This window comes from Cetorhinus maximus, chromosome 17 (assembly GCF_964194155.1).
Source record: "Cetorhinus maximus chromosome 17, sCetMax3.hap1.1, whole genome shotgun sequence".
In the NCBI taxonomy this organism is placed as follows: domain Eukaryota; kingdom Metazoa; phylum Chordata; class Chondrichthyes; order Lamniformes; family Cetorhinidae; genus Cetorhinus; species Cetorhinus maximus.
This window is the reverse complement of record NC_135895.1, coordinates 90307903-90322560: the sequence shown is the minus strand read 5'-3', so window position 1 is coordinate 90322560 and position 14658 is coordinate 90307903. Positions and strand designations below refer to the sequence as shown.

Below are 14658 nucleotides of genomic sequence, written 5' to 3'. Positions count from 1 at the left end.
ATACTAACCACATGGAGACCGCAGGGCATTCAAAATACAACTGAATATATGAGTATACAATCCTGATGTAAGAAAACACCTCATAAGTCCCAAGTTTCTTTCTTTTTGCCCTTCTTTATTATTCTTTTTTATGGTTAATTCCTATCTGTGCTATTTTAATGTAATTGTTGATCCATTTATCTTATATAGTTTGAGTAGTATAGATAGGAAGTGATGATGAACACACTAAGCAATGCTCTAAAGTGCAAGAAGGAATTAAACTCCCAAGTCAGAATTGGTACAATTTGTCTTGCAGTATACAAATTCTGGTTTTTTTTTATTCATTCATGGGATGTGGGCTTCACTGGCTGGAGCAGCATTTATTGCCCATCCCTAGTTGCCCTTGAGAAGGCGGTGACATCTGTAATATCTTTTGATTAACTTGGCCTGCTTCTCATTCGCAGAAGCTGCTATATGTAAGGTGGAAGAACAGAGCATCAAGAGAGGATTACAAAGCCATATAATCCAGTGACTTTGATGCTGATCCCATTATCAAAAGGGAGCCATATGTATCATTCACCACTGGCTATTTGTTATTTCATATTCAGAGAATCCTTTTAATTTTAGTTCCCAAAGACCATGGCCTAGGAACTCTGCACCTGAATGGGTAGGCCCAAGGTGCGTCCGATATTGGGCCTCAGATCTTACTTAAATGACACAGGCAAACTGCAGATCCCAAAAGAACACATGATGCTATTTTGAAGGGCAGGGAATTTCTCCATGATGTCTTGGACAATTTTTATCCCTGAAACAACATCATATAAAAACAAAGTATTTGGTCATTGGTGTCTGTGGGACCTCATTGTGCTGCCACATTTCATTCATTTCAATATGCACAGATTATTCAACATTATTCAAGATCCTTTAATTATTACTTTACCGGGAATCGATCCCCACTCTTTCACTAACCCGACCTCTGCCTAAACCTTCTTCACTTTTTCCCCACTCTTCCAAGGTAAATGAGGGTAAGGCCACTTGATCCACCCATTCAGACAGATCCCATAGTCTCCAGCACTAATTCACATAATTGTTCAGTCAGCAGTTTGGAGTTTTTACATTTATTACTTCCACTGGAAGTTCTATTTTAGAAGTGATGGCTTATGTTGGAATATGAGGTGCCAGCAGTTCTTGGATAACTGGTCCAAACTGCCACCCTTTTAGTGCAAATTTAGGCAGCAGGTGTGGGCAGACTATTAGACCAGTCATATCCCTCAGTCAGCATTCAAGAACATCCACTTCCCAGAGAATAACAATCAGGAGCGTAAAGCTTGGCCAGTTCATCCTGCTGGAGCCTTGGATGTCCTGCAGCAACCCCCTCACAGTTTGAGGCAGATTGCCAAAAGGCAGTCAGTCCTGATCTGTGTGGGTAGGTGTTTATGTCCAATCCATTTATTTTATATAGTTTGAGTAGCATGGATAGGAAGTGAAGATGAGCTCACTAAGCCATGCTCTAAAGTGTAGGTGTCCCACCACACATCACACCCTTGTTGTCTTCTGGCTGAGGGAGGAACTGGTGGCTTCCCTGCCCTCCTGAAAATGAAAGTTACAAATAGAATGGCAAGTGCATTTAATGCCAATATTCGGAACGTTGGTCAGCTCTTAAACAGTAATAGCTGTTCTAGTAACCAACCTCCTTGAATGAACCATACAGACAGTTTGCATGATCCTCCTTCTGTATGTTTTCCAAATAATATAGACTCAACATTAAAAAAAAATCTGGGAAGCACTGCACACAGGATGTTTAACATAACAAAATAACGTGTTCCTTTTCTCTTTATGGGCCATCCAACTTGTCGGATCATGTTTTTAATGCCAGTTTTTAGTGTGTTTTATTAATATATGTGCAGAAGATGATGATTAACTAACTGAATACTTAAATGGATTACCAGAGATAAAATACTGGGGCAGTTCAGGTGACATTGTAAACCGTGGAGGTGAAGTTTGAGCAGTTTATGAATGCCACTTCAAACAGATTATGACATCACTCAATACGCTTTCATACCTTTATTCTTCATAATCAGTAGCTTATTAAAACTGACTGTGAGCTTTCTAATTCCAGTTTTAACTTGAAAATTGAAATTAAATATTCCTCCTAAGCCTCTCCTTTCCCTGTCTCTGTAGCATCCTCCAGCCCTACAACTCTCCAAGAAATCTGCATTTCTCCGATTCTCTTGTAGGTTTTTTCCCGACCCTCCATGGGCATCTGTGTCTTCAGCTGTCTAGACTCTGAAAAGCCCTTTTTACCCCTGTCTCCTACTATAAGATGCTCCTTAAAATCTAACTCTTTAACCAAGCTTTTGGTCAATTGTCCTAATATCTCCTTTAGTGGCTCAGTGGGAAATCTTGCCTAATTAACACTCCTGTGAAGCACGTTTGGACACTTTACAAAGTTGAAGGCATTATAAGAAATTCAGGTTGCTGTTGTCTAATTCTGACCAAACATAACCGCATAAGCAATGGCAGACATCTGTGTGGTTGGATTATCAGGAGTCAGATGTAACCAACGTAAGTGGCAGTGCCCAAGTCCCTTAAAATAAAAACAAAATTATTTCAAAAGAAAGACTTACACATTATTAAATCTAGAAGGGCATCCAAGGGGACTGAGTTACACATAATAAACTTATCTGAGTGGATCTGATGCAGGAAGTGACAAAATAAAAGCACTCTCCTTCGACAGCATCTTCCTAACTCATGACCTCTACCATCGAGAAGGACAAAAGCGGCAGATGCATGGGAACACCACCCCACCTGCATGCTCCCCTCCAAGACACACATTATCCTGACATAGAACTGTATCACTGTACCTGCACTTTGGCTGAGACAGAATCCTGGAACTCCCTTACCAGCAGCACCGTGGGTGCACCTACACCACATGGACTGCAGTGGTTCAAGAAGGTGGCCCACCATCACCTTCTCAAGGGCAATTAGGGATGGGCACTAAATGCTGGCCTTGCCAGCGATGCCCACATGCCATGAATGAATAAAACATTCAATTTAATGATTTCTTTAAATTAACTTTCAAACGTGTATCATAATTTACGGTTTACCATCCAGCACCTTAAACATTCACTCCCTCCACCACCAAGGCATTGTGGCAGCAGTGTTTACCAACTGCAAGATTCGCTGCAACAACTCACCATGACTCCTTCAACAGCACTTTCCAAACCTGTGGGCTCTACCACCTAGAAGGACAGGGCAGGAGAAGCATGGGAACACCACCACCTGCAAGGCCCCCTCCAAGCCACACATCATCCTGACTTGGAACTATGTCGCCATTCCTTCACCGTCATTGTGTCAAAATCCTAGAACTTCCTTCCTAACAGTACCGTGAACGTACCTACAGCATGTAAATCACAGCGGTTTAAGAAGGTGGCTCACCACCACCTTCTCTAGAGAAATTAGAAATGGTCAACAAATGTCCACCAAGTCAGCAATGGCCACATCATATGAAAGAATAAAAAAATACTTTCTTCATAATGCATCCATGTCCATGGTAAACCCACTTAATTATTTTAAACTTATACACTGATGAAGAAGTCATATGATACAATTGTCATCTGGGGTCTATTGGTTACATGAATACAATTAAATCCTCCACCTTATCTTGCTCAGTTTGCTTATTCCAGGTGTTTCAGACGTGTGCTGTACCAGTGTAGAACTGGTTAGCCCATGATGCTTTTCACTCATGTCACGTTATCCTAACACTTTTCTACTATTATGCTTAAAATGTACAAGAAACTACATTACTCTACACTGTGAATGATTCTGTCAGCATAGAAGCTGTTAAATGCCTTACCCAAGTGACAATTCGATATCTTTCAAACTTGAGACTGCATATGGACATTTTGAGCACAAGCAAGCATTTGACCAGAATTGCAACTGAATAATGGGCCCTCAGTCATGAGTTTCCTTGTGTGTAGTGTTAAATTAACAAACCACAGTTAAGGCTCAGTATTCATTTAAAGTATCAGGTTTACTTGCCTGAATCTGAACACTGGTTAACATTCAAATGCGCTTAATGTTTTTAAAGCAATTTTTCAGGTAATGAGCTAAATTATGTATATGTAGCAGACTTTATTTGCATATTACTCTTAAATTCTCTATACTAAAGTAACTTCCAAAGATAATGTGTTTTTACCTGAGTTAAGAAATGCAAATTATCTCCATATGTTTAAAAAGAAAGAGTCCTCTAATTTCTCTCCTCTTCTAATGATTCAATGGATTGCCAGAACTGGCCTCTGCAGTTAACCTAACTCTCACCCATTTTAATTATGCCAACTGGCCTGTTAATTTTGCCCCACACGGCATACACAATCACACACACGTACTATAATAGCATGCTGTCATCATACAAGATGTACTGTTGAGGTATACAATGTGTACTGTTCCAAGGCACACAGTAAGTTGTAAAGCCTTTGCAAAATAGAAAAGGTAACATCCTGAGTAGAATCATACTGAACCGTGATAGTAAAGGTCAAACAACTTTTGCGGCATTAAAACACAAATCACTAAATGTAGAAAAATAAAAACAGAAAATGCTCAATGTTGAGTATTTCAACTGTTCAGATGAAAGGTCACAGACCTGAAATGTTAGGTTTGTTTCTTTCTCCACAGATGCTGCCAGACCTGCTGAGTTTTTCCAGCATTTTCTGTTTTTATTTCAGATTTCCAGCATTCGCGGTAATTTGCTTTTGTATAAAGGTACCTATGCAGGTTAATAAGGCCATTAAAGAGAGCAAGCAAATAACTCGGGTTCATTTCTCGAGGGATAGAATTGAAAAACAGAGAAATCATTTTAAACTTGGACAAAACCTTGGTTAGACCAGAACAGTTTTGGTCTCCATTTTATATGATGGATAAAGAGGCATTGGTGCAAAAAAGACTTACTGGAGTGATGCCAGAAGTGAGAGGTTATACCTACCAGCAAAGGTTGAACAAGCTGGGCCTCTTTTATTTAGAAAAGAGAAGGCATTGGGGATAACATGATAGAGATCTTTAAGATTATGAGAGGGTTTGATAGGGTAGGTGCAGAGAAGATGTTTTCACGTATCAGGCAGGCCAAAACTAGGGTCCATAAATACAAAGCAGTCACTAATAAATCCAATAGGAAATTTAGGAAAAACTTCCTATGGGGTTAGGGGTAATACGTTAATGTGGATTGAGGATTGGTTAAAGGGCAGAAAACAGAGAGTACTAATAAACGTGTCACTTTCAGGTTGGCAGGCTGTAATTAGTGGGGTACCGCAAGGATCAGTATTTGGGCCTCAACTATTTACAGTCTATATCAATGGCTTAGATGAGGGGACTAAGTGTAATATATCCAAGTTTGCTGAAAATACAAAGCTAGGTGGGAAAGTAAGCTGTAAGAGGTTATAGAGCAGTTAAGTGATTGGGCAAGAAGGTGAAAGGTGGAGTATAATGCGGGAAAGAATGAAATTATCTACTTTGGTAGGACGAATGGAAAAATAGAATATTTTTAAAAGGTGAGAGACTTGTAAAGGTTGGGATTCAGAGGGATTTGTGTGTCCTTGTCCTTAAATCACAGAAGTTACCATGCGGTTTCAGCAAGCAATTAGGAAGACAAATAGTTTGCCAGCAAGGGGTTAGAATTTAAGAGTAAAGAAGTCTTGCTGCGATTGAATAAGACCACATCTGAAGTACAGGCTTCTTCCTATTTCTTATGTTGTTATGTTTTTTTACTCAGCGAGCGATTAGAATGTGGAACCTGCTAAAAAAGAGAGTAGATGAAGTGAATAACATAGATCCATTTAAGGAAAAATTAGATGTGGGTAAGCATGAAGGAGGATGGAAGAAAAGGATATGCTGATAGGATTAGATGAAGACTGGCATGTACTACTTGGGCTTAATGAAGTGCCTCTTTGATGTACATTCTGTGTAAATGTATGGAACATTTACATTTGCTAACATTTGTGTTACTGTTCCCAGCAACCCAACACCCCCATATGAATGCACTGGGAAGTCAAGATCATGTGTAACCTTCAGACGAAGCACAGTTACGTGATGAGGGATAATTGGGCCAGGACATGCAAACATCATTCAGTTCCTGTTTTAAATTCATACATTCTGTTCTTACTTTTATTAATTTCCAGTTTAAACTCCTATGCTCAAATTTGTGGATGTAAACTTTTCACAATGTAACTACATCCTCCTGTGTTGCACTGCTTCCACTGTTGGGTGAGAATTATTGCAGCACGGCAGGTTTATATGAAAATATTCATTATTAATGTATTGGATTTTGTGGTAGTTATGAGGCAAAACTGTCAGCAATCGGAATGATTGCTTCTCTAAAACTGGCAGCAACTTCTGTAGTGAGCGCATGTACAGTTACACATGGAAATCCAGTGGGGTGCACTGTTGAAGTTTCTGCACACAGCAATCAATTAGAAATCACTAAACTGATGAAAACTTTCCCTTTTACTCTGTAATTTCAATGTTAAAACCTACCTGAAAATGTTACACTTTATTGGTGAGCTGTAACTGGGTTTTAACAGAGAACTAAGTCATAGCCATTGCTGAAGAAACTATCTTGACCAAAATCTGTATTTATATTCCCAAGTCTCTTTTCACACAAAACAGCTTTACGTAGTAAGAAGTTTTGATTCTGTTAAAGTCTTTAGTGAAGAAATACCTGGAAATCCTGTTCTAAAGAAGTCCTGCTTCAATAAAGATGCCAATTGGACCGCAAATATTTTGCAGGTCCCTGCTAGTTTAAAAAGAAGTTAAGGATGATCAAAGCATTTTACTTCCTGGTTTGCTGTCTATGAGAATATTTCAAAATGATTGGCTATTTAGCCTGCTTGATGACATCATTGCTGCTGGACGCCTTGACTTGGTGCCAAATTCAAACTAACATTAGAAAAGAAGAAATCCATGGCATAGAGATTATTCAATCTTTGCGAGCAGCTTTCTTTGAGATCAGCAGTGAGTGCTATTGCTTCTCCACTGATTGCAAAATCCGCACCATGGTGAGCATGAGAATTTATGAAGAAAAAAGTTGACAGGAAATATGCAGAGTCATAATACATTAATGGAATGTTACCGACACTGAATGCATCAATCTCAGATTTAGTAGTAACTTATTCAGATATGAAGTACATGCATAGGGAATCTCTCTCTCTCTCTTCAGGTACCATGCCATAAAAGGACATTGGCGACCATGGATCTCCATGTTAATCTTGCTCTGGGTCATCTTTGCTGGTGATACATTCATCCAGTTTGCGAGGCTCTTTAGAAAGATAATTCTTTGTCGACCTCGATCTCTCTTACCATCAATCTTTCCCATCAGCATCAGATTTTCTAAATCTTATTTCTTATTACTTGCCCAAGAAACTCCAACTCTCTCTTCCTGATCTTGGTCAGCAGAGTTCTTTCAGTCTCAGATTTTACTCGTATCTCTTCATTGGTAGCGTGACTTGTCCAAGATATCTTCATTATTCACCTTAAAAACCACAACTCTGCAGCCTCAATTCTGGGATTACAGGAGAGACAGTCAGTATGACACAGGTGCTCGGAGCTGAATAGCCTCCTCTTGTGCTGTTGTTTCGATTGTTCTCTGAAAATCCCTATTATTGAGTACTGGCCCAGGGTGTGGTTTAGAAACATTGATGCAAAACTGAGTTTAGGATGACATGTCCTGCGAAAAGTTATCCAAACACCATCCCTTTCCCCTCTGTTTGGTTCAGGTCAGTGTGCCACCCAGAAGTCAACTTCAGGTTGGTTCTGACTGAGGCTCCCAGTTTCAAAGCAAGACAGAAATAAGAGCAAAGGGCATATCGACTGACATATTGAGTAATTATGAGTTATTATCTGACAGATTCATGCAAAACCTGAGTCTGGACCAGACTCCAATGAGACCGGAGGCGACAGCGAGACCCCAAAACATTTTTCAAGTGACCAAAATGTTGCCTGATCAAACGTCAAGGAGTGCTCCCAACCCTAATGGGCAGGGATGACTTCACCACCCACTGTATCTAAGGGGGTTCTCTGGGTAAGGAGCTGCAGGTCAGGCTAAGTACCAGTCTACCTGAATCAGAGACCCCTTTACAGAAACAAGCCAGGATCTGCTGGATGTAAAACCCTGCGAGAAGGGGGAAGCCTCATGTGCCGTTCAGTCCAGTAAAGGTGTCTTAAAAAGAATGTAGCAGGTACATGTGCAACCCCTGAGCATTCCTAAAACTGTATGGCTCTGAGCTCAGTTATTCAGCTTGCTTTAATACTGCACTGGGGAGCTTTTCACGTCCATTCTTCACTGAAATATGGTCTCCCCTCCCACATAATAACCCCAGACATCTTTTTTTTCCTAAAAATAAAACCTCTGGGTTATTCTAACGTCACATTCGCCATCCATAGTGAGAGCTAGCGGGATTGGGAGTGTGAACTGTTGGTTTGGGGCGATTTTAAAGGATTAAATCCGCCCCTAAGCCCGCGTGTATCCGCGGGGGGGGGGCGGCGCTAAATCAGCCCCGCCACTAGGTCCAGGAAAGCGGTGTCGGTCTCCCACCGGCTTACATTCTCTACAGGTTAAAAACTAGAGCTGGGGGCGAGAGGGGATTGCAGCCCCTGTTTAATAACCATCGCGCCTGCTGGTGGGGTAACACCCCCGGGGCAGGGGGGAGGGGGCTCTTAATGGTGTGTCTCCCCCCCTCTCCCCCAGCTACCCAATGAATGGGGTCTCCACGCCGACTGGCAGTAGGTAGTAACCTTGAGAGTCCGCCTGGACACCCAGGCACCGTTTGAATGGATGGCGAGTGCTCCACACCGTTACCCAGATGGGCTGAGCTGGGTGCTAAGGACTCGGCTGCCGAGTATGCTGAGGACCGCAAGAAGCAGGCCGAAGAGGGGTGTGTGTGCATCGCATGAGTTTTAACAGACAACATAGAGCACCTTCATCGGCCGCCCAGAGCCAGGCAGGGTTTCTGCGGTGCTCCTGCTCACTGGGGCTGAGTACAGTGTGACCCACACTTACACTGGGACATGTTCACCAAATCCATGATGGTCCCAGACTGGAAAGGGTTAAGAATTTTAAAGAAAATACTAATAAAAATGCAACCAGATCATGTTTGGAACTTGAAAAAATAAATAAATAAAAAAATAACCCGAAGCCCTCGATCACTACAATGGGAGCGGTGACAAGTCGCTATTATACTCTGGGCACACACTGTGCACGTCTCTTCGGCCCTGGAGACTCTGGGACCGTGGTGTTTACCAACTGGGACAAATTTAAGTCATTAACCGGTTAAAATAATTGCTTGCTGGGCTGCGAAGATTCGGCCCAGGGAACACGGGGTCATCGAAGTCATTGCTCAACAGAACCCGCTTGTTACCATTGAATGAATGAAGTTGGCGTATTTAATGCAGCAAGCCGGGGACTTAAATTAAAAAAGACACATCTCCACCACCCCAAACCCATTGATGCAAAATGTTGAATATGTTAACTGCGGGCAAGAGTGAGATAAATTCACCCCGCCCACACACCCCGTTGTCAGCCTCTGACTGCACACACCACCAGCCTGGTTGCTCCCTTAACAAATTACAAGACCCTCAGCTTGATTTAAATAACAAGTCTCAAGAAAAAGCCGAAAAAAAATCACATGTCCAAGATTCATCTGCAAGTAGTGAGAGAGAGAGACAGAGACACACACACAAACACACTGCCCTCCTGCTAAACAGCCTCCAGGTCTCAGCTGATGAACTCTAAATATCATTAGGAGTTTACGGCTTACTTTCACTGTTTGTATGTGAGAGAGTGTATGTGTGAGTATGTGTGAGCGAGAATGTATGTGTGTGAGATGGTGTGTATGTAAGAGAGAGAGTGTGTGTGTCTTTGTGCGTGTATGTGTGTGTGTGAGAGAGTGTGAGTATGTGTGTGAGAGAGAGAGAGCGTGTGAGAGTCTCTGTGTGTGTGTGCGCGCGAGAGTGTGTGAGCATGTGTGAGCGAGAATGTAAGTGTGAGATGGTGTGTATGTAAGAGAGAGTGTGTGTGAGAGTGTGTGTCTTTGTGCGTGTATGTGTGTGTGAGAGTGTGGGTGTGTGTGTGAGAGAGTGTGTATGAGGGTGTGTGTGAGACTGTGTGTGTGAGCGTGTGTGCACGCGCGAGTATGTGTGTGAGACTATGTGTGGGTGTGTGTGTGGGTGTGTCTGTGGGTGGGTGCGCGTGTGTGTGTGAGTGGGTGTGTGTGACAGTGTGTGTGTATGGGTAGGTATGTGTGTGGGTGTGTTTGTGAGTGTGTGTGTGTGTGTGAGAGAGAGAGTGTGTCTATTTGTGTGGGGGGGGTGTTTGTGTGTGTGAGAGAGTGTGTGTGAGAGAGAGTGGGAGTGTGTGTGTGAGTGGGAGTGTGCGAGAGAGAGTGTGTGTGAGAGAGAGTGGGAGTGTGTGTGTGAGAATGGGAGTGTGTGTGTGTGTGAGAGAGAGTGGGAGTGTGTGTGTGTGAGAGAGAGTGGGAGTGTGCGAGAGAGAGAGTGTGTGTGTGTGTGTGTGAGAGAGAGAGAGAGTGGGAGTGTGTGTGTGTGTGTGTGAGTGGGAGTGTGTGTGTGTGTGAGAGAGTGGGAGTGGGAGTGTGCGAGAGAGAGTGTGTGTGTGTGTGTGAGAGAGTGGGAGTGTGCGAGAGTGTGTGTGTGAGAGAGTGAGAGTGTGCGAGAGAGAGTGTGTGTGTGTGTGAGAGAGTGGGAGTGTGCGAGAGAGAGTGTGTGTGTGTGTGAGTGGGAGTGTGCGAGAGAGTGTGTGTGTGTGAGAGAGTGGGAGTGTGCGAGAGAGTGTGTGTGTGAGAGAGAGTGGGAGTGTGCGAGAGAGTGTGTGTGTGTGAGAGAGAGTGGGAGTGTGCGAGAGAGAGTGTGTGTGTGTGCGAGAGAGTGGGAGTGTGCGAGAGAGTGTGTGTGTGAGAGAGAGTGTGTGTGCGTGAGAGAGTGTGTGTGTGTGTGAGTGGGAGTGTGCGAGAGAGAGTGTGTGTGCGTGAGAGAGTGTGTGTGTGTGTGAGAGTGGGAGTGTGCGAGAGTGTGTGTGTGTGTGTGAGAGAGTGGGAGTGTGTGTGAGAGAGACAGTGTGTGTCTGTGTGAGAGAGTGGGTGTGTGTGTGAGAGTGTGTGTGTGTGTGAGAGTGGGAGTGTGCGAGAGAGAGAGTGTGTGTGTGTGTGAGTGGGAGTGTGCGAGAGAGTGTGTGTGTGTGAGAGAGTGGGAGTGTGCGAGAGAGTGTGTGAGAGAGAGTGGGAGTGTGCGAGAGAGAGTGTGTGTGCGTGAGAGAGAGTGGGAGTGTGTGAGAGTGTGTGTGAGAGTGGGAGTGTGCGAGAGAGAGTGTGTGTGCGTGAGAGAGAGTGGGAGTGTGCGAGAGAGTGTGTGTGTGCGTGAGAGAGAGTGGGAGTGTGCGAGAGAGTGTGTGTGTGTGAGAGAGTGGGAGTGTGCGAGAGAGTGTGTGTGTGAGAGAGAGTGGGAGTGTGCGAGAGAGAGTGTGTGTGCGTGAGAGAGAGTGGGAGTGTGTGAGAGAGTGTGTGTGTGTGTGAGAGTGAGAGTGTGTGAGAGAGTGTGTGCGCGTGAGAGAGAGTGGGAGTGTGTGAGAGAGTGTGTGTGAGAGTGGGAGTGTGCGAGAGAGAGTGTGTGTGCGTGAGAGAGAGTGGGAGTGTGCGAGAGAGTGTGTGTGTGCGTGAGAGAGAGTGGGAGTGTGCGAGAGAGTGTGTGTGTGCGTGAGAGAGAGTGGGAGTGTGTGAGAGAGAGTGGGTGTGTGTGTGAGAGAGTGTGTGTGTGTGAGTGGGAGTGTGCGAGAGAGAGTGTGTGTGTGTGTGAGCGAGTGGGAGTGTGTGTGTGAGAGAGCGAGTGTGTCTGTGTGTGGGGGAGGGGGGGGGAGGCGGTTGTGTGTGTGCATGTGTGTGTGTGTGGGGTGGGTTGTTGCCGCGAAGGTGAGCGGCTCCCAATGACAGTAACAAACCAGCATGGCCTCCCGAGCTCCAGGCGAAACAGCCCTCTCCATACCGCGCATTTCAATCGTATTTGATCATTTGTATTGGGAAGCGCTGGGGAGAAAAATCAAAACCAGGACTGTTAACTTTGCCTCCTGGAGGTATACCTGTGGAGGTGTCTGCACATCACCTCCAACCGCCCATTCTCTCCGGCCAGCAATTGCTTAATAAACAAGCGCAAGAAAAGCGCAAATTTGTGCACACTTCTGGTGTGACTGTAATTTCTCTTCCTCTCCTGCGTTGTTCGTAGTTCGTGCACGAGATTCGCAGGACAACAGCGGAGACCTGGAAACCCTCCAACAAACACACGCACACTTGTCTGAAATACGAAAGGAGCAGCTCAAACAATGGTGCTGGGGTAAGTAATGGGGGGAAACTCCCAAGCATTGCTCCCGGCTCTGGAACTACCTCATGCACTGACCCCTCACTGCAGAGCTCTGAGCTCAGTCACTCAGTCAGCCTGGTTTAGTACTGCCCTGGGAATTTTTTCACACACACACACACACTTCATTGCGATACAGAGCAGCACTGACTGGTTTCCCCTTCCACATTATAACCCCAGACACTTTTTCTTTCTCTCTGGAAGAAGTCTGGGTTATTGTATAACATCACATTCACCATCCAAAGTGTGAGCTGCGTGGTAGGGTAGGGTAGGGGTTTGGGGTATTTGTGCACAAAGTGGGGCGGGAAGAGAGGCGGATTTGAAATCCGCCCCCTAAACCCGCGTGTAACAGCAGGGGAGGCGCTTGCACAGCCCAGCAGAGCCCCGCCGCTTAGATCCACGAAAGCGGTATCCGTCTCCCCCCCAGCACTGGCTTATATTCACTCCCCAGCTTGAAACGAGGGCCTGATGTGAAACTCGGGCGGCTTCTCCGCCCCTGTCTAATAAGCATCTCGCCTGCTGTTAATGGAGGCAGCAAAGGCTTGTGTCAATCCCACTCCGAAATTGACTGGGGAGAGGGAGGGAGGGGGGTGGGGTGGGGCGGTGATATCTGAATGAATGACAATAAAGGGAGAGAGAAGGCGCAGGGACACTTCCAACAAAAGGGGGGCATCTCCCCGAATGTCCACCAGCAATTCACACCTTCATCGGACCCCCGCCACGTAAATAAAACCACCCGTCTGCTGACTGGCTGAAAATCTGTCCACACAGGTGTCTGTCCAGAAAGACTTCTGGCAGCGCTGAACAAAATAACCCCGGCAGATTGTCCTTTCGCGTAAAAAATGCTCGCCTAATAACAGGGGCTAAGCCGTACGTTCAGAGATTTGGAAGCGGCTGAGTTGTTGCTCCGAACGTCAGCAGAGTTCACACCGACACAGTAACTGGACGGAAATAAACCCTCGGTATGAATCCACAATTCACCCAGTGCCCTGCCTCACTATGGACATGGATGTCATCAAAATAATAATCAACAAATGTTGGCTACTGTAGTCAATCAAATGAAGGCGGCTGTTTTTTAAAAATAATAATAATAATGAATCTTTGACTGAAGTAAATCACTTGCTCACCAGAGAGCGATCCTGTCCTTGGGGTAGTCTAACCTCTCGATACAGCCCAGATAATGGGGCAGTGTGTGCGCCGCGTTCCGGGCAATGATGGCCAGCAAAACCTTGGGTTTCAGCAAGGCCGACTCCGCCGCCGGTATCTCCTCTGGAAAATGAGCCCCATCGCCCGCAATCGCTGTCAGTGAGAGCAGCAGGCAGATGAGAGGTCTGGGGAGATGTGTGCACGCAGCCATGTTGTAGTAGGTGCTCTTAAAGCGAGGCTCCCCTGTCCTGTCTCGACTGGCAATGTGCTGCTGCTGGCTGTTAGGTAACAGTCGCCTTGCCGGCTCTCTCTCCTCTCTCTCTCTTGACTTTTATCACCCGGCGATCTGCATACACTATAAAGGCACCCAGCAGTCAAACCTGCCACAGGGAACCCAACAAATCTGCTGCTTGTGTTTAAGTACCTGGCGAATTTGCATTCCAAGCCGAGCTATTTACTTCTGAACTCCAAATGCAGAATAAATCTCACACTCAGATGACAATGTGTTTATTCATGTGTCTTCTTTCTTGCACTTTCCCCCCCCCCTAATGATCACCTTAAACTCCCAGTTGATCATTTTTTTCGTGAATTTATGTAGACTGAGTGACATTGTTTTGGACGACAGTGTTTTAAGCTGCCAAATGAATTTCGATTTGCTCGGGACTCATCAAAGCGAATTCAGTCACTGAAGTGAGTGACGGGGACAGCAATTGAACAATGTGTTGTGAAAAAACTGTCCTGAAACATTACACATGGGGTTGGGGGGGTGGGGGTAGGAGAATTAACTTAAATAGTGTGATGTCCGACTTTTTATGGATCAAGAGGTTCGCTCCTTCGAGCCGGAATTGTTGCTGTCATGAATCGCCCCTGCCCTCTGTTACACCTGGCGTTCAATTGGATTAAATTTTGATTTAGTTCTGTAACGGCAAACACGGTTACAAATTAAATGCTCTGTCCCCCTCACGGAAATTTATCTTCTTGTGTGATATATATAGTAATTATATTTTCATCTTTTAAGCTGACTTTGTTAATTTTCTTACCTGATAATTTGAATCCTGTTTACACTTTCTTTTTCACCTTTGGCTTTTAGTATCAGTTTGGGTTTCTCTTTCTAAAAATCTGCCA

The 14658-nt window shown here is 44.7% G+C and overlaps 1 protein-coding gene across 1 annotated transcript in view; it reads right to left on the bottom strand.

Annotated features, from left to right (window-relative positions):
- Window positions 1-13911, bottom strand: part of LOC144692567 (procollagen galactosyltransferase 2-like) — a 198398-nt gene extending 184487 nt beyond the window's left edge. Inside the window, exon 1 of the mRNA XM_078561563.1 lies at window positions 13515-13911. Coding sequence (XP_078417689.1) covers window positions 13515-13744 — 230 coding nt within the window. The 5' untranslated portion in view covers window positions 13745-13911. The remainder of the gene's footprint in view (window positions 1-13514) is intronic.
- Between the last annotated feature and the right edge of the window lie 747 nt (window positions 13912-14658).